The sequence below is a fragment of the Canis lupus genome, chromosome 11 (assembly GCF_003254725.2).
Source record: "Canis lupus dingo isolate Sandy chromosome 11, ASM325472v2, whole genome shotgun sequence".
NCBI lineage: Eukaryota > Metazoa > Chordata > Mammalia > Carnivora > Canidae > Canis > Canis lupus.
The window spans coordinates 5,216,785-5,240,546 of record NC_064253.1 but is presented as its reverse complement, the minus strand read 5'-3'; the positions used below and the strand labels follow the sequence as shown (position 1 = coordinate 5,240,546).

The 23,762-nt window shown below is 38.1% G+C and overlaps 1 protein-coding gene across 3 annotated transcripts in view; it reads left to right on the top strand.

Moving 5' to 3' along the window:
- Positions 1-20,173, top strand: part of CCDC112 (coiled-coil domain containing 112) — a 45,212-nt gene extending 25,039 nt beyond the window's left edge. For 2 of the 3 annotated variants that reach the window (XM_049115965.1, XM_025446702.3), the window contains exons 2-10: positions 2,165-2,286; positions 6,060-6,181; positions 9,185-9,274; positions 11,040-11,115; positions 11,733-12,123; positions 15,814-16,227; positions 17,858-17,953; positions 18,687-18,805; positions 19,210-20,173. In XM_049115965.1, coding sequence (XP_048971922.1) covers positions 2,165-2,286; positions 6,060-6,181; positions 9,185-9,274; positions 11,040-11,115; positions 11,733-12,123; positions 15,814-16,227; positions 17,858-17,953; positions 18,687-18,805; positions 19,210-19,252 — 1,473 coding nt within the window. In that variant the 3' untranslated portion in view covers positions 19,253-20,173. The remainder of the gene's footprint in view (positions 1-2,164; positions 2,287-6,059; positions 6,182-9,184; positions 9,275-11,039; positions 11,116-11,732; positions 12,124-15,813; positions 16,228-17,857; positions 17,954-18,686; positions 18,806-19,209) is intronic. The other variant, XM_035697000.2, reaches the window with a different exon arrangement.
- Positions 20,174-23,762: the final 3,589 nt, after the last annotated feature.

Sequence of the window (23,762 nt, the reverse complement as noted above, 5' to 3'; positions counted from 1 at the left end):
GCAGGGAGCCCAACCTGGGGCTCGATTCCAGGACCCTGGGATCATGACCTGAGCTGAAGGCAAATGCTTGCTTAACCAACTGAGCTACCCAGGCACCCAAGACAACCCAATTTTTAAAGTGAGAAAGTAAAACAGAATTTCCTTGTGATCCCAAAATTCCACTGTTAGGTGTATGCCCAAAAGAAAGCATATTCATACTAAAGCTTGCACAAAAATGGTCATAGTAGCATTATTCATATTGGCCAAAGAGTGGAAATAGCTAATTTTCCATCAACTGATGAATGGGTAAACAAAATATGGTAGATCCATATAATAGAATATTATTCAGCCATAAAAAGAAATGAAGTACAGATTTATGATACAATGTGGTTGAATATTAAAAACATTATACTAAGTGAAAGAAGCCAGACACAGGGTTACACATTGTGTGATGCCATTTATATTAATTGTGCAGAACAGGCAAATCCATGGAGTCGAAAATAGATTAAAAGGTTGCCAGGGGCAAGTGGGGAAGAGGGGTGAGGAGTGACTGCTGGAACATCCGGGATTTCTTTTTGGTATGATGGAAATCTGGAATTAGGTAGTAGTGATGTTTGTACACATTTGTGAATATATTAAAAACCATTGAATTGTACACTAGATGGATATACTCTATGGTAATATGAATTACGTATCTCAATGAAAAAATATTTCCTAAATTCATTACTTTTTTTTTTTTTTTGGTTGCTTCTAGAAATGTAAACTCTTGTTTCCTTTCTCTCTCATCTCCTACATCAATCTGTCAGCAGTTCCTCTTGGTTATAGATCCAAAATGTATTTGATCTTACTACTTTTTTTTTTTAAGATTTTATTTATTTGAGAAAGAGCAGGGGGAGGGGTAGGAGGGAGAGGGACAAGCAGACATCACACTGAGTGCAGAGCCAGACGTGGGACTCAGGCCCAGGACCCAAAGATCATGACCTGAGCTGAAACCAAGAGTCAGATATTCAACCAACTAAGCCACCTAGGCAGCCCTGGTCTTACTTCTTATTATATCTGCCACCACCCCCGTACTCCTAGACACCATCATCCCTCATCCATGTTCTAGATGTACCAGCTTCTTCCTCCATCCTTCTACTTCCAGTCTTGCTTTACCTCCTCCCCCCACCTCCCACCAATTTATTCTCTGAAAATGGCCAGAAAGTGTTTCTTAAAAATTTCCATCTATCATGATATTCTTCTGCTCAAAACTCTTGAGTAAAATCCAGACTCCCTAAGTGACTTGAAATGCCAATGAGATAGGCCATGTACCTGCCTGTCTACGTTTACCTCCTACCAAGCTCCCCACCTCTGCTAACATCATGTCATCACTGCTCTTTGTCTGCTTGAACCAGCCAAGGTCCTTCCTGCTCTGCAGCTTTTGCACACACTGGGCCCTCTGCCTGGGACCCCTTTCCCTACTCTTTGTGGCATGGCTGGCTCCAATATTCCTTAAGCGTCATCCCCTCAATAGAACTTCTGTGGTCATTCTAACTAAAAAAACAATCCTTTTATCCATTATCTCCATCTCAGTCCTGTTTCTTCCCTCTCCCCCGCTTTTCTTTTTTTTAAAGATTTTGTTTACTTATTTGCGATTGAGAGAACAAGCAGGGGAGCAGAACAAGCAGATGGAGAAGGAATAGCAGGCTCTTCGCTAAGCAGAGCCCAATGTGGGGCTTGATCCCAGAACTCTGAGATAGTGACCTGAGCCAAAGGCAGCCCTTAACCGACTGAGCCACCCAGGCACCCTTATCCTGTTTATTTCTTAAGTAGCACTTACTGCAGTTGGTGTTTTTTCTTTATTGCTGGTTTACTTTTTTCTTTTTAAATGTTTCCCTCATTAGACTTTAAGCCTGGGGCCATATTGATGTAGGTCATCATTATTTCCCTGGTGTCCAGAGCACCACATATCACATCATAAGTGTTTAATACATATTGCTAAATGACTGAAATAATTAGATCTTTTTGTAAAAATCCCCAGACTTAATATTTATTAATTTAGCATTTTAAAATTAAATAAGATCGGCCCCCAAATTATCCCTCAAGAAACTTGATTACTGACACTTTATCTCCGAAAAAAAAATTCTGCCTTCATCTTTTGCCATTTTTATTATTGATGGTAAATCTGTTTTTGTTCTCTGTGTAGAATGACAGTGGTTTTGATACTTCGGGTGGGATTCGTCCCTTTCAGCTTCAAAACTGGAAGCAGAAAGTCAGTCGGACAAAGAAAGCAGAGTTCATACGCACAGCAGAAAAATTAAGAAATCAGTAAGTATAAGAACATTATCTTCAGTTAACATTATTAGTTGTGTTATTTGAATCAGTGTATTTCAAGGGAAACAAGACAGTTATTTGTTTAGATCTCATACATTGGTACATTTTCAACCAAGATAAGCACTTGGTAAATATTTTTTAGTTCAGTGATTTTAATGAAGAGTCTGTACCCTCGAGTTGTTTTTCTTGAAATGGCCTTTTAATTGATCTCCCTCCTTCAGTCTCTCCTCTTTCAGATCCGTCCTGCACATCATGTCTAGAGTAATGGAGAAGTTGCCATTTACTTTCATTTTTCATTTTTAGCATATGTGTATTTTTTCTTTAAATAACCAGTGATGTCTGTCGAATGTTCATCATCAGCAGGACCATGATATAAGTATTGTAAAGGATGATCAAAAGAATTAGAACTTATACACCCAACCCTACCCTGCAGTTGAGGGCTTTCTTTTTTTTTAAGATTTTTAAAATTTATTTATGAGAGAAGAGAGAGAGAGGCAGAGACATAGGCAGAGGGAGAAGCTGTCTCCCTGCAGGGAGTCGGATGTGGGACTCGATCCCGGATCCCAGGATTACGCCCCTGAGCTGAAGGCAGATGCCCAACCGCTGAGCTACCCAGGCATCCCAGTTGAGAGCTTTATACGAACACTGCTTGACTTTGTATAATACTAATTTCCTAAGGAAATCAGAAATAGAGCCTATTGTAAGGAATGGTCTCTAGATGGGCAGGAATGAGGCAGTTCTGTTTAGAAATTCTGCCAACAAAAACGTATACTGTTTGACTTTTGAAACTTATACCATACTGTAGCTTTGGGAGATTGAATTGTCTCTGCATTGATATAATAGTTTTATTTTTAATATTCAGAATTTGAGGAAATACAATTTTATTTTATTTTTTATTTCTGAAATGTATGATTTTAAGTAGAACTGGACTCTAGGTTAGGGGTCTGGCTTATGTTTGTCTCTAGACAGAGTAATCGGCCAAGTGGTTAATAGCCATGTTTATAGCAAACCAGTCAATTATGGCAGTATATATACTTTGTTTACCAGTATGTGTTAGGTTTTATAGCTCTGAATAGACTTTCTTCATCTTGTTATAAGATTTTGGAAAATCTCATGGAAAGAAACAGTGTTAGAAAAATCCATTAATAGAGTGTTTCTGGCCAACAATTTTCATTGAATACAGAAAAGCAACAGTTTAAAATATAGTTCTGTTTTTGTTTTCAGCATAGGTAATACATTCACATGGTTCAAAAATCAACATACATCGAAGGGTACAGAGTGGAGAGTCTGTTTCACCCCAGATCCCAGTCACCCACCTCTCCTCCCTTCAGACAGCCACTATTTTTATTTTCTTGTATCCTTCCACAGGATTTTTATTTGCTTAGGAGGAAATAAAAATACATATTCAGATTTTTCCTTTTTTATATAAGTGGTAGCATACTGTACACACTTTTACGCATCTTGTTTTGTTTTTAACTTAAGAGTATATCTTAAATACCAAGGAGTTGTTGATTTTTGTCAGACATGATCATGGCATTACAGTAAGTCAAGTATTCATAATCTCTAGAGATGCATATTCAGGTATGCTGGGGTGAAATTGAATCATATAGTAGATTTACTTTAGAATGCTTCAGTTAAAGAGAGACAAAGAGAAAGGATTAAAAAGTAGAAGAGCTTGGTGAACCAAGAGAGGTAAAATTATCAAATCAGAGTGATATGAAGGTAGGCAAGGGGAGTCATTCAATCGTTTTCTACTTTTGGGGTGTATCTGATATTCTTATGTAAAACCTTTGTTAGAAGAAGAGTGCATTTTGGAACTCTTTCCATATCAGCACACAGAACACAGTATTGCTGTGCTGTATTCCAGGGCACAAATGCACCATAATTTATGTACCCTGCCCCATAGTGATGGACATTTAGGTTACATTCGGTTTTTTGTCATAATGAATCATAGTTATCTACATCTGTCCAATTGTTTTCTACATGTGTAAATATATCTACAGGAAAAATTCCTAGAGGTAGAAATGCTCAAAGGCCCATGGGTTTGTAGATGTAATAAATAAATATTGTTAAACAACACCCCACAGGCAATTTGTAATTCCACTAGAAATGTGTGAGAGGACTTATTTCTCCACAGTTTTATCAACAGAATATGTGTTTACACTTGTGATTTTTGCCAACCTGGTAGGTGCACAATGTTACCATGGTGTAGTTTTACTTTGCATTTCTTCTACTATGAGCAAGGTTGGGCATCTTTTCCTATATTTAGCTATCTGTCTCCATTAGTACATTTTGAATGTCTTAGCAGGTAAATATTTCTAACCTAGGAATCACAGAACATAACTTACTGTTATAGCAAATCCTGTGTACATGCAGACATTTCTCTCTGATCCTATAATTTCCCCCACCTGCCACCAGAACCTGGATGGCCTTCCCAGTCCTCAGCACAGGACTCCCTCAGTCCTTTAGAGTTGACATGCAGACTGAGATCTCTTTATATATTTTTTTAAGATTTTATTTTTTATTCATGAGAGACACACACACACAGAGGCAGAGACATAGGCAGAGGAGTGCTTCTTAAGCAGGCTCCATGCAGGGAGCCCAATGTGGGACTCGATCCCGGGTCACCAGGATCAGGCCCTGGGCTGAAGGCAGACGCCAAACCGCTGAGCCACCTGGGCTGCCCTGAGATCTCTTTGACAGCTCTGTTCTATCTTTGGCTTCCTCCACCCATGCTCATGTATTACGGTAGTAATCTTCTCAGCCTTTGGGGCAGCCAGGTAGGGCCCAAGACATCTCATCATCTGTTTACCCCACTGTACCTTATAAATATTAACTTTTTTTAAATGGATGCCAAAGTAGAAAATACTGGGAAACTCTCCCTTAGGTTATATGAAATTAAGTCATGGCCAGAGATATCCCAGTATTTGTTAAATACAGGATTACTAGAGAATAATTTGTGTTCATTTCTGGAAGAAGAAAATAAACTTCTTTGACCAACCAGAAAATCTTTTTGCTAGTATTTGTTTTGTCTTACCCCAGGGTTCATGCTAGCATTAGCACTCCTTACTGGTAGATGAACTAAATCCAAAGAGCAAAGATGACACTGAAGAAGCTCTGAAGTCCTTATAGGTGATTTCCCTAAATATACTAAATATACTAAATCACCTTGTAGATGACTTCCCTAAATATACTAAAGTTCCTGTCTTTGTAGATCATTTGCCTCTTGAAATTTTAGGTTTATTAATATTAGTAATGCATTTCTATAGTACATTTTTACTGCATGAACGTCTGTCATATAATTTAATCACATCCTGGTTTAGGTCATTGAGATCTGTCATTCACATTTAGTGAGGAGGAGGTTCACCGCAGGGGAAGTTAAAGGTCTTGGCTCAGTTTACAAAGCTAACCTATCTCCTATTGAAAGCAGCCATTTGCAGTGGTGGCCATTTTCAGGCCACAGCAAGACTGAGTTGGAATCAAGAGCCAAATAGCTATTGTGTTTTCAAAGTAAGTCCACGACTGCCTTTTCCAAAACTTACATTTTATAATTTTAATAGCAGTTCAATTACTCATGATTGTAATTGAACTTGACTCTTTTTTAACTACTATTTTACTCTTTAGATGTATTAATTCTAGTAATTATATTTGGACTCCTTAGATGAATTAATCCATCTATAAGTACTGATTATAATGAGTGTCTTCATATTTTAAACAATTAAAAATATGTTTAATCATATTTATGCCATTTGTTTCTTTTTCTGAAGAGTTATTAACATAGAAAAAGATAAACACAGTCATTTCTACAACCAAAAAAGTGACTTCAGAAGTGAGCAGAGTATGCTGGAAGAATTAGAAAATAAATTGATTAACAGCAGGAAAACAGAAAGTAAGTTGAGTTCATGATGAGCTACAAACTGTTGAGTGACACTAAGTTGTAGTTGTTTTGCTCTCTCTGTGTGCATTGACTGTGTGCATTCTCTGTCAAAATCACTTTCTAGTTGGTAATAACTCTGTCTTTTAGGGATCTGTATTTTTTCAAGTCCCTATTCAGTCATTCGAATTGGATTGTTTTCTATGTATGTTTTTTTCTATTTAAGAGGAAAAAGAGGGTTTTGTTTTTTGGTTGCCACATCAGTTAAAATTTCTTAAAATGAAGGGAAATCAGTTCTAGGGCTCTCATCGCCCTGGTGTTGTTGACTGAATAAGTAAACACCAAGAGATGCAGATGCCTTACTCAGCTGTGGTAGGAGGTGGGCAAGGCCAGAGTTCCTTAAAACGGAGTTCCTTGTCTCTGATAGAAAACCTACCATTTCTGCCTCAGAGGAGCTGTCTGTGCATCCAATGAAGTGTAATACATGAGAAAGTACTGTATAAAGTGCACAATGACTATGTTCTGCTGTTACTAATAAATACTAATCATTGGTAACAGTGTATTAAATATTAAATGTTGCTCTTAAAGAATTCTGTAAAAATATCTTGTTTTGTTGTAAAGAGTTTCTATGTTGCAAAATCCTTGTTATAATGAAAAAAAAACTGAAGCATTGCATAAAGGAAAAATAATGGTTATCAACTAAGCATTATGAAATATTAAGACATATAAAAACTACACTGCTTATACTCCTTTATAGTCGATTAAAAGAAATTCTTAAATGTTTTCTTTCAGAATCTAAGACTGCAGTATTGTAAAAAGTCATCCTCTGTCAGTTAGTGGCAAAAATCATTCTTCCTCTTCTGTTGGGATGACAGCAGGCCCTAATATAATTATCAAATGTCTAGTTTTTTACTTTGCAGAGAAATCTTAACATCCCTCATTTAATATTTTTCTCAGTCCTTTTGTAGACAACTGAGAGATGGATCTTTTTTTAAAATAATTAATTAATTTATTTATTTATTTATTTTAGAGAGCGAGAGTGTGAGCAGGGGTAGGGGCAGAAGGAAAGAGGGAGAGAGTATCTCAAGCAGACTCCTTGCTGAGTCAAAATCAAGAGTCAGACACTTAACTCCCTGAGCCACCCAGGCACCCTGAGACTGATCTTTCTATGTCTTAATCATACCATTACTGGAGTATTTCCCTTCTGTGCATTCCCTTTTGTAAGACAACTTTATTCCTATCTTTTCATTTCCCATTGTTGTACAGTTCTGCCTCTCTTTATTCACACTTTGTGTTTATCTTATCTAGGAGAGGATGTAATGCACTGTTTTAGCATAAGTATATAGAAAGTTTCTTCTTCCCATATTACAACTTACAAGTAATAAATACCTTTTCCTTGCCTCAAATATCGCACTGCAGTTTTGGCCTGCACTTATGTAATACTGTATGTGATGGTTGGCCTATTCTTAATATTAGTTCCAAATGAATAATTAAGGGATCATTTTCCCTATGACAGTATCACTGTAGCTGATCAAACTGTGGCAAAAACAAAATAACAAAACTTTCCTAGTTATTATAGTTTGCTCGAGAAGCTGCCCAACCTAGAGTTCTAACAGTGAGTGAATGAGACCCTGTAAAATATGTTGGATATGTTTCTGCTTTTATGGAATTCTTGAATTTTAATAAAAAGTAGAACAAACCATGGGGCACCTGGCAGGCTCAGTTGGAAGAACATGCAACTCTTGATCTCAGGGCCATGAATTCAAGCCCCACATTGAGTGTAGAGATTACTTTAAAAATTAATAAATAAATTACTTTTTAAAAAAAGGTAGAACAAACCAAAACCTCATACACATGTGTGAGGTTTGTTAGCACTGACTCTGGGCCTATGGGTAAACTTTAAAAAAAAAAATTGGTTTTAAGGGACGCCTAGGTGGCTCAGTTGGTTAAGTGTCTGCCTTTGGCTCAGGTCATGATCGCAGGGTCCTGGGATTGAAATTGTCCTGCCTTGGGCTCCCTGCTCAGCGAGGAGCATGCCTCTCCCTCTGCCTGCCACTCACCCAGTTTGTGTGCATGTTCTCTCTCTCTCTGATAAATAAAATCTTAAAAAAAAAAAAAAGTAATTGGTCTTAAGGACTTTTGGACAGAGCTGTTTAGTGCTTCATGCTTATTTGTGGAAAAGTTGCAAAAAAGAAAGAGGGGGTATACAAAGTACCCAATGATGATGAAATAACAATATTATTATATGAATATATGATATTAACATAATAATTTAAATAAACATTAAAGTAAGGTTATTACTTCAGAAAGAAAATAGGAAAAAAGAATCCAGTCTTTCTGCTGATACAGAACATCTGAAAATGTCTTTGAGACCATCATCTGGCTTTTATTGTGGGTCTAGCATGTTCTTTCAGGCTAGTCCCTTGTTTGAGCTTGATAACCTATAACAAAGGTACCACTACATGGCAGCTGGGTATCTCCTCAAGGCCATGACAATGACACCAGTGGGTCTTACCAACCCCTGTCACAGAGGATGTGGTTAGATAGCAATAATTCTCATTAGGAAGTTTGTTGGTATATTCATGGAGTTAATATTGGTTAGACAGTTTTAATATTCCAATAGTAGAGATCAAATTCTGTTTCTACAACTGATAGCAAATTAAAAAGAAAAAAAACTTTTTAAGAACAAAACATGACTACATCTGAGCTACTATTCCATGTATTTAGAACAGTGTTCAATCACTCAATCTCCAAAGAGTTAAAAAAAAAAAGAGAGAGAGAGAGAGAGAGAAAGAAAAAATTTAACCTAGTGGGCTTTTAAATATTGGAGGAAATTGCGAGTTACTTTATTTAGATCAAGGGTACTTGAAATGTTCAGGCTGTTTTGACACAAATACTCATCTTTTGTCCATTATTTAATTGCTCTTGCTTGTCTTCTAAGTGATAGGGATCAGTCTTTTGTGTTGCAACCACCTTTGTCATAGAGTTATTTAAAAAGTACATGCTTCTTCCTTGTAGGAGCAAAAATCCAGCAACAGCTGGCCAAAATACATAACAATGTAAAGAAACTTCAGCACCAGTTAAAAGATGTGAAGCCTACACCTGATTGTGAGTGAATTTAGATTTCATGTTCTGTCTTATGTGTTAGTATTTGCTATTGCTCATTAGAAATATTTATACTCTCCCAATAAGTACTTTTTCTGTTTGGCTTTACTAGAACTAGGCCATACTGTATTGGTTAGGGATCAATAAAGATACATTAGATCATTAACTATAATATCTGGCCTTTATGTAGTTGCTTTACCTTTAAAATGCTATCACATCCTTACAAGTTATGAAGTAGGTAGAACAGAGAATAGTGTGTACAGAATGGAAACTCTGGTCAGCTAATGAAGAAGAAAAAGATTAATTTTCTGATTCCTAGCCTAGTGCTTTTCCCACCATTGCTTTTTCAAACAGTCACCTTTGAAATAATTGCATTTCGAACACATAAGGAAAAGGTTAATAGTACTGGGACAAAAGGTAGCGATTTGGAAAAAAATGAAGTGGCATTCTTACCTCCCTGCGTACACCAACATTCATTCCTGAAGGATCAAATCACTTATTAGTTACGTGCTTTTAGGCAATTACTTGGTCTTTCTGAGCTTTTATTTCCTTAGCTGTAAAATGGAGATAATCATAGGACCTACCTCAGGATTCTGGAGAGATGAAGTGAGACAATGCATATAAAGCACTTGTTCAGTGTTTATAACGTAGGAAGCACTAAAAAATGATAACTATGACTCTCCTAATTTTTACTAATATATGAAGCCATAAATATCCTAGGAAACAAGTTTTTATAATTGTATTCTAGTTTGTAAGTATGATGAAAAGAAGCCTTAAAGCCAAAAGTAGACATCACTGACAACTTCACCAAAAAAAAACAAAAAAAACAAAAATACCCCCCAAAAAACAGAAAAAAACCCAAAACCATAAAGTTGAAAAACAAATTAGGAAAATACCAGCAATACATATGCAACTTAAAAAAACTAATGTCCGTAACATATAAAGAGTGCTGACAAATTGGAGCAACAAAGGTAAATAACCTAATGGAAAAATGGGTAAAGATTATCAGGTACTCATTTATAGCAAAAGGAAAACAAAACACATTAAAAAAATGCTCAGGCTCATAAATGATCATAAAATATCAGTGAAATCAGTCATGATCCGTTTCACCTCTCATTTTGGAAATGGTTCAAAGTGCATAGGAGGTGGCTCTCAGGACCTGCATGTGGGTTAAGCCTCCCTGCAGGACCATGCACCAGCATGAATTATACTGTAAAGTGCATATACTTTTTAATTTGGCATTTCAAATTTTCAGTTATTATCTAAAAACACTTGAGCATATAGAATCACTACACGAAAAATATTGACCTTAGCATTGCATCTATTGGAAGGCTCATCACTTGGGAGAACTAATTAAATGGTTGAGGGTGAATGTATAGACAATGAAATCCCATGAAGCCATGAAAAGAATGAGAGTGGACGCATGTATATTGACATGGAAAGTTCACCACATATTTGACTGCATTTTGTTAAATGAAAACTACTTGTCACAAAGCAGTACATGTAGTATAAAAACATTTCTATGGGAAAAAATAATGATATTAAGGTTTAATAATACTTATTCAGAGGAATAAATCTGTTATTGGAAAAAAATAGTCATAAACATTAGCTTTATAAAAGCATAAGTGTCTTATCCTTTAGGTTAAAAAGTGTGTTTAAAGTAAGGCAACATTTCATTTTTTTCTAACATTTTAGTCTTAGTCCTACTAAAATACAACATAACAGTCTTTGCGTGTGTGTGTGTGTTTTTTTTTTTTTTTTTTTACAGTTGTTGAAAAGCTCAGAGAAATGATGGAAGAAATTGAAAATGCGATTAACACTTTTAAGGAAGAACAGAGGTTGATGTATGTTTTAAATTCATTTTGATATAAAATTACTGACTTTTAGTTTTCAATAATTCTCCACTAGGTTGTTGTATACAAACCATTTTATTGTTCTGTATTTGGTATTAGTCATAACACGAGAACGGTTTAACACCTCTCTCCTTTTGTTTTATTTTTTAAATTTTTTTTAAGATTTTATTTACTTATTCATGAGAGACACAGACAGAGAGAGAGGCAGAAACACAGGCAGAGGGAGAAGCAGGCTCCATGCAGGGAGCCCGATGTGGGACTCAATCCTGGGTCTCCAGGCTCACACCCTGGGCTGAAGGTGGTGCTAAACCGCTGAGCCATCTGGGCTGCCCTCAGCTTTTGTTTTAGCTTTGATTGCTTTTTATGTTTCAAGTGATTTTTTGCTTGTATTTGGACAAGATGAAAACTCTAGAATTTGAAAGATGTGGGTATTATTTTCCCCTTTTGGGAAACTCTTTTAAGGCTTAGATTTACAATGTTAATAATTTTAAGTCGAGAAGATGACATGAAAAGAGTAAAGAATAATGAAATTCAAGAGGGGGGAAAAGGCAAGGTTAATATGGATTGGTTTCTATCTTATTATTCAAAATTTACCTTTAAAATTTTAGATATGAAGAGCTTATTAAAGAAGAGAAAAGCACCAATAATGAGTTGAGTGCCATATCAAGAAAAATCGACATGTGGGCTTTGAGTAATTTGGGAGCAGAGAAAGCTTTCAGAGCCATGTCAGGCAAGCTTCCTGGAGACAAAGTAATGCCAAGCACTCTTCCAGAAGAAGTGGTAGATTTTGAAAAATTTCTTCAGCAAACTGGAGGGCGGCAAGGGGGCTGGGATGACTATGACCATCAGAACTTTGTAAAGGTGAGAAACAAACATAAAGGGAAGCCAACGTTTATGGGAGAAGTTCTAGAAAACCTTCCTGGAAGAACACAGGATGAAGTTCAGCAGCACGAGAAATGGTATCAAAAATTTCTGGCCCTGGAAGAAAGAAAAAAAGAGGTAATAGTCATGATAATAGCTATTATTCATTGTATGTTGCTGCCTTCTAGGCATTGTGCTACCTCTTTAACACGCGTCATTAACTTTACAACTGCTCATGAAGTGCATTTAGAGTTTCTCAACCCACTGTCTTTTAAAAGAGAAACTGAGGCAGTGAGAACCTAAGTAATTTTACCCAGCTAGTGGAACTCCAGTTGGATTTCTTCAAGGCTGAGAAATACAACAACAGGCCAGAAAACTTCTGATAGTGGGCAGAACCCTCTGTGTCTGCCTGAAATGTGGGAAATCCAGAGCTATTTAGGGTTCAGTAAAAGTTATCTTACCACCAAGGCCAGATTGTTTTCAATGGAAAATAGAGGCAGTATGAAAAAGTCTTTGGTTCTTAAAAGTTTCTTGGAGTTTGGGAGTGTAAGCCTCACTGTTTATTTTAAAAGACTCAATATGTTGGCTACCCCAGAGGAAAGAGTAACTCTTCATGGTAGCAAATACCTAACAGGTTCCATTTTCACAATAAGATGACTCTGGTTTTGGTTTAAACCAGGACTTCTCACCCTTGGCACTGTTGACTGGGCTGGAGACCTCTTTGCTATCTTGTGTCATAGATGGTTAGCAGCATCCCTAGTCTCCACCCTCAAGATGCCAGTAACACCCCCTTAGCTGTGATCATCAAAAATGTCAGATGTTGAGAGATGCCCCATAGATGGCAAGAATTGCCCCTAGTTGAAAACCATGGGTTTGGATAGTCTGTCTCAGTCTCTTACTTATAGACTTCAGCTGTAATAAACGTCAACTAGCTTGGTTTGACAGCAAAAGTATGATTGTTCAACAGATGACATACCTCAAAAGTGGTGAAGAAATGTTGATTCCACATTTAATTTAAAATTCTAGAGATTCGGTGCCTGGGTGGCTCAGTCAGTTAAGCATCTGCCTTCAGCTCCTTGGGTTGTGATCCCAGGGTCTTGGGATCGAGTGCCACATCAGTCTCCTTACTCAGTGGAGAACCTAGCTCTCCCTCTGCCTGCTGCTCCTCCTGCTTGTGGGCATCCTCCCTCTCTCTCTCTCTCTCTCTCTCTCTCTCTCACAAATAAAATCTGTATAAAAATAAAATTTTAGAAAAAAATAACTAGGGTTCATTTGTTGTTTTTTCCCTTAAAAATAAGTTGAATGCAGGAAAATTGACATTTGGGACATAAAGAAAATTTTTTAAAACAAGTAATTTTTTTTTTTTTTTTTTTTAGTGAGAGAGCACACAGGCTCATGGAAGGGAGAGGGAAGGAGGGCCGGAGGGAGAGGGAAAGAAAGAATCTTAAGCAGACTCCACACCTAGTGCAGAGCCGGATATGGGGCTTAATCTCATGACCCTGAGACATGACCTGATCCAAAATCAAGAGTCAGATGCTCAACTGACTGAGCCACGCAGGCACCCTGAAACAAGTCATTTTTAAAAAGCCAAAATATGAGCTATTAAGAATTTATTTGGGCTTTTTTTCCAGGATACTGAAAACATGGGGTCCCTGGACCAGCAGAGTCAGCATTACCTGGGGACTTGTTAAAACTTACCAGACCCCCCCCAACCACAGACTGAATCTGAACCCTGGGTGTGGGGGGAGCAATCTGTGTTTTCACAAGGCCGTTAGGTTATTCCATCACAAGTTAAAGTTTGAGAGCCACCTCTCTAGGGAAGAGGACCAGACACGGTATTCTGGTAATAAACATAAAACTGGATTCTGGCTCCCTCTTCTCACTCTATTTCCTAGTGTGTGATGACTTATCGAATATAAGGGTGAGGTGGGTGGGGTGTGCACGATGAGGGGCCATTTATTGTGATACGACATGTTGGAGGAGAAGAGGGAGGTTTGGGGGAAAGGATCAGGACTGTAGCTTTAACTCTTCTGAGTTTAAGACGATGAGTAGGAGGGGTGATCAATGGGCTCGGTGGGTGGAGCAGGTGACTGCATCTTGGGGTTGGGAGTTCGAGCCCCATGTTGCTGTAGAGATTACTTAAATAAAACTTAAAAAAAAAAAAAGCTGAGTAGGAAATTCTCCATGCTTACTTCCCACTTCCCTTAACATGTCCTGTATTTTGCCCAAATGAAGATACTGATTTTCAGACATGCCTTGAACTTTCTGGCCTGAGGACCCTTGCTTGTTTCTGTTTCTGGAGCCTCCATCTTTCTTTCCCCTTCCACTGCCAGCCCATCACAATCTGACCAGATCAGATGCTACTTCCTGCTTGCCCATCAGACACAGGAAGTCCTCTCATAATTTAGATTCTTCATATATACCTTTTTTTTTTTTTTTTTGAGAGAGAGGGAGAGAGAGCATGAGCAGTGGATGGTGGGAGGGAGAGGGAAAGAGAGGATTTCAAGCAGGCTCCCCAGTGAGCGCTGAACCTGACCTGGGACTCGATCCCAGGACCCTAAGATCATAGCCTGAGCTGAAATCAAGAGTCAGATGCTTAACCAGTTGAGCCACCCAGGCGCCCCTTGTTTATACCTCTTTTATGATGTGCGAGGGCGCATTCTCTATGCTGGTGTTTATGCACATATCTTATCTCACCTAGAACAGTGCTACTCAAACCTGGTCCATGGACTAGATGTTAGTTTGTTAACTATTACTGGTTTCCAGGAGGATAAATTGACTGCACCAGAATCAGATACTCAGTAAGCTCACTGTTTAGTCAGTTCACTTTTTTTTTTTCCCTGTAGAAAACTTTCTCTTGGAAGGAACCAGGGCATTAATGTACATTCTGGTGTGAATTCCTGATATTTTTGTGGACCTGTGCTTTGAGAGAATCTGTACTAGATGGCACTTGGTATTGTTTTAATTATCTGTGGCTCCTACCACATTGCCTTGCATATAGTACCCTTATCATAGGGATTTATCTAATGAATGTATGATACAGCATGAGAAAGGGTGAAGAAACTGTTTCCTGACTAGTGGGGGAAGTAATTCAGTAGATATATCCTTAATGGCTGCTAGCAGACTGCTAGAATTTTAAATAATATTTATATACCCATATGCAATATAGCAATTTTACTTTTTTTTCACACTTGTGAATCATTATGTGCCAGGCACTGACTCACTGACCCTTCACAACAGCCCTGTTTGAGAGGTACTACCCACCACTTTTACAGATGTGCAAAATGAGGACAGAGAAGTTTAGTGACTCATCCAAGTTCACACCTACTAAAATGCAGAACCAGTATTCGGTCTCAGATGGCCTGGCTTCAGACCCCATGCTCTCCATCAGCCCACTTTTAATTCCTCTTCTGATTTTTGACCAAAGGAAAGTCACTCAAAGTATTCCAAGCTTAGACAGAGAATTTGGAAGCTGAGTGGGATGATCAGAAGAAGAGATGTTCCCCATGAATGCAAAGGAAGGAGGTAAAGGAGAGGAGGCTACTTGATGAGGTGCAGTCCTTGTGAACCTAGGGATTCAGAGAAGAAGAGGAAGGCCAAAAGAATAAGCCACTACTCAGGGTTTAAAAGATAAATTTATTTTAAAAAAATGAAGTAGAAAAAAACCTGCATTTGTTTAGGGGGAAAAAAGCTTTAAAACTCCAGCAACCAGCATTCTGCCAACAATATTCTTTTTGGGAAGATGGATATGAGGTTGCATTTTCAAGTGCTCCTGGTTATTAAAAATATTTTTCTCTTGCTGTCCTTTTTATTTGTTTAATCATATAGTCTATTCAGAACTGGAAAACCAAAAAGCAGCAAAAGAAGGAGGAAATTTTCAAGTTAAAGGAAAAAGCAGAGAACCTATCTCTACTCTTTCATAATAAAAAAGAAGATAATCAAAAACACAAAGAGGAACAAAGAAAGAAGCAGAAACTGGCCGTGGAAGCGTGGAAGAAACAGAAAAGTCTGGAAAGGTCAATGAGACGTGCCTCCCAGGTGAAGGAAGAAGAGGAGAAAGAGAAGAAGCAGCAGAAAGAGCGCCGACGCCAGTTTAAGCTAAAATTACTGCTGGAGAGTTACGCGCAGCAGAAAAAAGAACAGGAAGAATTTCTGAGACTTGAAAAGGAGATGAGAGAAAAGACAGAAAAGGCAGAAAAAAGGAAAGCCGCTGCCGAGGAGATCTCCAGGTTTCAAGAAAGAGTGAGTCAATACAGTTCCCGGGACATGCTTTCAGGGCTGCACACAGCAGAACCCAGGGCTTCTCGAAGCCTGTCAGGCTGTACCCAGCGTTCGTCCAGTTGGAACAGGAAAGGCTGTTCCCTGATTTCCAGTAGATTGTAGTCTCGAGGGAGAGACAGGTGTTCAAGTGGGAGACGTCAGGAGAACGCGGTGATGGAGGTGGGTGGGGCCCGGTACTTCGGGAGATGGACAGGCAGCCCGGGCAGCTTCCCCCATAGTGGCGAGTGTCAGACAGGAGGTGATGCTGGCATTGACCCTTGGAGGAGAAGAATGGAGGGATCCTTCCTGGCAGAGGGAACAGCAGAAGTGGCCATGTGGCTTGGCCGGGAACCCGGGAGAACTGCAGTAGTCTCAGGGCACTGTGCACACAGGAGATGGGAAGCAGCTGGGGATGAGGCTGGACAGGGAGCTGTGGGCCCAACTGCACAGGTCTGGTCTTTGCCAGACCAGTTGGTCCTACACCGTAGGTGATTTGCTTACTGGTTCACTGTCCATATCCCCCCCATCATCATGAAAGTTCCATGAGAGCAGAGGTTTTTGTCCTTTTTGTCCATCCTTGTACCCTAGGGTCTGCTACTGTGGAGAAACCTGGGATATATTTAAGGGCATCCAGGTTACTGCTGAGGGGTGGGGATGATCAGGGATTTTAAAAAAAACATGCAGAAGAAAAATGCTAATCAAAGAAAGAGTTTACGATTTTACCAGTGAAGTGGAATTCAGTCCAAAAAATATTTTAAAAGACCAGGAAGGACTCTTTCTTTATTTTTTGAAGATTTATTTATTTATTAGAGAGCTCGAGCACATTCAAGAGGCAGAGGAGCAGGGGTGGTGGAGCAGAGGGAGAGGATCTCAAGCAGGCTCCCTGCTGAGTGTGGAGCCAAGCTTGAGCTGGGGTGGGGGAGCTTGATCCCACCCTGAAATCACCCCCTGAGCTGAAAGCAAGAGTCAGATGCTTAACCAACTCCACTACCCAGGCGCCCCAGGAAGGATACTTCAGAATGAAAAAGTTAGCATGAGATACAACTGTTAGGAATATAATCATTAGGAATTCTTCTATGCATCCAAAAGACATAGTCGCAACTTTTCATAAAGCAAAAAGTAAAGGAAATACAAAGAAAAATAATAGACAAAAACGCAATAATAGGATATCTCTTAGTCCATATGTAAAAATATTCCTAAATAACAAAAGATCACATGCATTCTCCCCACCCCCCACCCAAAAAAGGTGAGCAGGCCACACAATAAAAGACCATAGGGAAAATAAAGAAATCCTGTAAAATGAAAAAAATTCAAGAGATCTAAAACCAGACATATCTATATCAGTAAGTGAAAATGGGCTTAGGTCAACTATTAAAAGGAATTTTAGATTAAACCATAGAATAAAACAAGATAGCTAAAAAAAAGTGCATGTCTTACATTTATATTCAGGAAAAATACAGCTCTTAGCTTTTGTTGCAAAAAAGTTAATTATTGGAGGAGTAGTGATACTTAGGGTAATTTAATTTTACCTACAAGCAATCAACCTTTAAATCAAATTCCAACTAATTTTATTTTCTTAATATTGCCCTTCTTTTGTTGGTGTATTTCCTAGGATTTACATAAACTCAAATTGAAAATTCTGGATCGACAGTTAAAGGAAGATGAAAAGGCAGAAAAACAAAGAAAACTGGCAAAATTGAAAGAAAAGGTACTGCGTGCTGAGATTCATTTATTTTTATTGGTACTATCCTAGACCCTTGATCTGTAAGGAGACAAGCATAAAACCCACTTTCCATCCATCCCGCGCTGTATTTTGGTGTCATTTCCCCCAAGTCTCGTACTTGCCCATTCACATACCGCGAAGCCCACCTTCGTGCAACTTAAGCAACTGTCATTGGAATTCTCTTGTTTCACCTCCTCAGCACCTTATTCTCTTTTACCCTGAGTTTTCTCTTCCTACACTCCCTTCTGTTTTTCATTTTCTCTTTATGTACCTCTGTGTCAGACGTCCGGCAGCTTAGGAGCACTGCTCAGTATCCCTGGTAGTGCATGGACTTCAGATGTTGGTGCCTTTCATGGGAGCAAAGAACTTCTGGTGGTTATTTATCTTAAGTCCATTGTCTGGCTATCCCACCATCGTACTTGGCCGCATTACACTTCCCTCAGAATAGAAACAGAGAAAAATAGAACCACAGTGGAAACAGAACAAAATAATTGGACTAGAAAAAAATGAAATTAAATTAACAGTTTGTTAATAGATTGATGGAGTCCAGGTTTTGTGTCAGCTCTAGGAGCACAATGAGAAGTTTACTGAAAAGGTTATTAACAGTTTTATTTCTGTTTAGCTAATATCAAGGATGTTTCTTATAACTGCTTGCTCTTGTTACTAAGGATCTCACTCACTAGTCAAAATTGATAGTTCATTTTCTTTCTGATTACAGGTTGAAAACAACATTAGTAGAGATCCCTCTAGGCTTTACAGACCTACCAAAGGTTGGGAGGAAAGGGCCAAAAAGACAGGATCCACCAGCTCTGGGCCACTTCTGCATATCCCACACAGGTAAAAAGGAGTTAGAGTGGATGTCCACTTTATAACAATTATTAAATATAACTACATGTTTATATTTTGTACAGTTTCTATATATATGCAGTATTTTACAATAGAAAGTTGATAAAAATTGCTAAATAATGTTCATTTATATAGATGTTCTAGCATTCCTAGACTTTGAAAACTTGAGCTATTTATTCTTACTTACCCAGTAATATAGAGTGGCATTTCACATGCTGGACTCTGTCATGCATTTCTCAACAGTCTGTGTGGTCAAAATCACCCATGAAAAGCCTTTTACTTACCCAGGAGGCATATTGTAATCTCTCTCAGTGAGCCCACCATAGAATTTTAATTAATTAGGATTTTTAAAAATTTTCCTTTGTATTTATAATTGCTCTTCTTCTTTTTCCTAGGGCTATTCCAACCTGGAGACAAGGACTTCAGAAAAGAATATGAGATAATGAAGTTGGTATTCAGTTGATGAGAATGTCCGCATATTCATAGTGGGAGAGTCACTAACCATGTTCTTAAATTGTACTAGCCCTATTCAGATTGATAACTGTGTTGTATGCGAATCAACAGGCAGTGAGTTACGTGTGGCACTGTCGTATTTCCTGTTTCTACTCAGAGGGTATTTAATGTGTCTGTTGGCCTATTATTGATGTAAAAGTCTTTTAAATAAGTTGATGCTACAAACGTTATTTCATTTAAATTCTCAGAACACTGCAAAGATATTTTGTTTTTGTCATGGCGTGGCAAAATAAATTGGGACAATCATAGAGTAACATTTTTTTTAAACAAAAATTTTGTAACATTTATAACCTGGAGGTGAATTAGCCCAAGTAACAAAAATATGAAGGTTTTCCTGTTGGCAGGGGTGGGGTGGGGGTGGGGGAATAAGGTAGTATTTTTCTAAGCTTAACAAATTGGTAGTTTGTCAGTTGCTACATTTTTTGTGTAATAAATATTTTGTATTTGTTGGAAGCATGCTTTGTTTTAGAGAATATTTATTTTAAAAATATGCCTTACCTCATCTATACCCTATTATTTGTATTATCAATATTTTTTTATTTTCTTTAGCTATTCCAAATTTCCCTCCAGCCTTTCTGGACTTGACACATTTATAAAATCTTTGTGTCTTTCACATCTTCCTGGCTGATGCAGTTTTCTTTACTGCTTCTGTTTGGCTTAAAATATTTGGTCAAAAGAATTAATTTTAAAACTCCCAAACTTTTGTACATGAAAACACAACTTAATATGACTCAACTTTTCCTATTATAAAATCTTAGTCCCTATATTTAATCAGTCCCCATCTTGTAGGAAAGGTACTACGTACATAATAAATATAGGAAACTTGTTTCTTTTAACTTTTATCTTGGAGTATCTTTTTTTATATATAAATTTATTTTTTATTGGTGTTCAGTTTGCCAACATATAGAATAACACCCAGTGCTCATCCCGTCAAGTGCCCACCTCAGTGCCCATCACCCAGTCACCCCCACCCCCGCCCACCTCCCCTTCCACCACCCCTAGTTCATTGCCCAGAGTTAGGAGTCTCTCATGTTCTGTCTCCATTTCTGATATTTCCCACACATTTTTTCTCCTTTCCCCTTTATTCCCTTTCACTATTTTTTATATTTCCCAAATGAATGAGACCATATGTTTGTCCTTCTCCGATTGACATTTCACTCAGCATAATACCCTCCAGTTCCATCCACATCGAAGCAAATGGTGGGTATTTGTCGTTCCTAATGGCTGAGTAATATTCCATTGTATACATAAACCACATCTTCTTTATCCAATCATCTTTCGATGGACACCGAGGCTCCTTCCACAGTTTGGCTATTGTGGACATTGCTGCTATAAACATCGGGGTGCAGGTGTCCTGGCATTTCATTGCATGTGTATCTTTGGGGAAATCCCCAGCAGTGCAATTGCTGGGTCGTAGGGCAGGTCTATTTTTAACTCTCTGAGGAACCTCCACACAGTTTTCCAGAGTGGCTGCACCAGTTCACATTCCCACCAACAGTGCAAGAGGGTTCCCCTTTCTCCACATCCTCTCCAACATTTGTGGTTTCCTGCTTTGTTAATTTTCCCCATTCTCACTGGTGTGAGGTGGTATCTCATTGTGGTTTTGATTTATATTTCCCTGATGGCCAGTGATGCGGAGCATTTCTTCATGTGCTTGTTGGCCATGTCTATGTCTTCCTCTCTGAGATTTCTGTTCATGTCTTTTGCCCATTTCATGATTGGATTGTTTGTTTCTTTGCTGTTGAGTTTAATAAGTTCTTTATAGATCTTGGAAACTAGCCCTTTATCTGATACGTCATTTGCAAAAACTATAGAACACTTCTGAGAGAAATTGAGGAAGACACAAAGAGATGGAAAAATATTCCATGCTCATGGATTGGAAGAATTAATATTGTGAAAATGTCAATGTTAGCCAGGGCAATTTACACGTTTAATGCAATCCCTATCAAAATACCATGGACTTTCTTCAGAGAGTTGGAACAAATTATTTTAAGATTTGTGTGGAATCAGAAAAGACCCCGAATAGCCAGGGGAATTTTAAAAAAGAAAACCATAGCTGGGGGCATCACAATGCTGGATTTCAGGTTGTACTACAAAGCTGTGGTCGTCAAGACAGTGTGGTACTGGCACAAAAACAGACACATAGATCAATGGAACAGAATAGAGAATCCAGAAGTGGACCCTCAACTTTATGGTCAACTAATATTTGACAAAGGAGGAAAGACTATCCACTGGAAAAAAGAGAGTCTCTTCAATAAATGGTGCTGGGAAAATTGGACATCCACATGCAGAAGAATGAAACTAGACCACTCTCTTTCACCATACACAAAGATAAACTCAAAATGGATGAAAGACCTTAATGTGAGACAAGATTCCATCAAAATCCTAGAGGAGAACACAGGCAACACCCTTTTTGAACTTGGCCACAGTAACTTCTTGAAAGATTCATCCATGAAGGCAGGAGAAACAAAAGCAAAAATGAATTATTGGGACTTCATCAAGATAAGAAGCTTTTGCACAGCAAAAGATACCATCAACAAAACTCAAAGACAACCTACAGAATGGGAGAAAATATTTGCAAATGACGTATCTTGGAGTATCTTTAATTATAACTTGATACATCTAGGTCAAATGATTCAGAAATTTATTAATAGTAGTAACCTTTACTTATTTTATAGTTAATATAGTCAAAGTAGATGGCTTCCAAATTTTGGAAACAGATTTTTTTTTTAAGATTTTATTTATTTATTCATGAGAGACAGAAAGAAAGAGGCAGAGGGAGAAGCAGGCTCCCTGCAGGGAGCCTGATGTGGGACTCGATCCTGGGACTCCAGGATCACGCTCTGAGCCAAAGGCAGATGCTCAGCCAGTGAGCCACCCAGGTGTTCCAGAAACTGAATTCTAATTACACTATTATTGGTGCAAAATGAGAGAAATGACATAAAACACCCTTACTCAGGAATGCTTGTTTTGTTTGTAGTCCTTGTTCTCTATAACCTTTTCAAATGATTGGAGGCAGCTTAGAAATAAAATATTGGACAACAGATTTTAAAAACAGAATGGAACTATGAGAAGATACACAAAAGAAAGTTTCCTTACATACAGCTTTTGAACATGTTGCTTTTTGTTGTGCACAAAAGCAGCTTTCCATTTCCTGCATCTAAGGAAGCATACTGGGTAGTATGATTTTATGGCTTTTTACCTGTTTTTTGGTTTGTTTTTTAATAAAAGTATGGAATTCTTATTCACAAAACCAGTCCTTCAAACTGAATCCAAAATAAATGAGGGATTTATCATATGGATCCTCTAAAGAAAGGATGTAGAAATAGCATAATTAAGAGTACCTTCAGTTACAGGCTCATAGACAAGATAAATAAACATTTCTTATAAAGGATATGGGTAAGAAATTTAGGAAAAACTCTAAAGGGAAAATGTTAATAAAACACTCATAATTCCATCACTCCAGGGTAACTTTTTTCAAAAAATACCTACATATTTTAAAATAGTTACAGTCATAGAGTACATTTTATTTACCATACTAATTACCTAACATTACGTTATACATACTTTCCTATATTTTTATAGAATTCAAACATTATTGTTTAATGGCTAAATGTTCAGTTTTATAGATATTCTATTATTCATGTACTTTGAAAAATCGAGCTATTTACACTTCTTACCTAATGATGTAGAGCGGCATTTTATGTGGGGGTTAGGTTCTGTCATGCATATGTCAACAATCTAAATGTGGTCAAAATCATCCATGGAGAAGAAAAAAAAAAAATATATATATATATATGTATGTATATGCACCTAGAGGCAGTGAGTCCACCATAGAATTTGGATCAGGCTACTGGTTCTTGAGCTGAGAATCATATGAAATATCTGGGTTTCCTTTAAGGCCCGTTGAATAGGATTTTCTTTCTGAGCACATATAGACTGCATTATTCATTCTAGTAAATTAAATGTGTGTGATATGACTCATTTTGAGCATCCTCAGACATTTGGTGGTGTATGTAACTGTAATAACAGAATGAGCACTCCTCTAGACTGGACATATCTGAAAAGCAAGGAATGTGGCCTCCCTATTTGTAAGGAAGCACCAAAAATGCCCTCCAATTGTATCCAGCCCTTTGGTGATGCTGTATTTGTTAAAGACGTAACAGGAGGGGATCCCTGGGTGGCGCAGCGGTTTGGCGCCTGCCTTTGGCCCAGGGCGCGGTCCTAGAGACCCGGGATCGAATCCCACGTCGGGCTCCCGGTGCATGGAGCCTGCTTCTCCCTCTGCCTGTGTCTCTGCCTCTCTCTCTCTCTCTGTGACTATCATAAATAAATAAAAATTAAAAAAAAAAAAAGACGTAACAGGAGTACTTGTGAATTAGTAGTTACTAGAACCTAAAATTAGGCACTTTGGATAACTCTAGTCCACACAGTA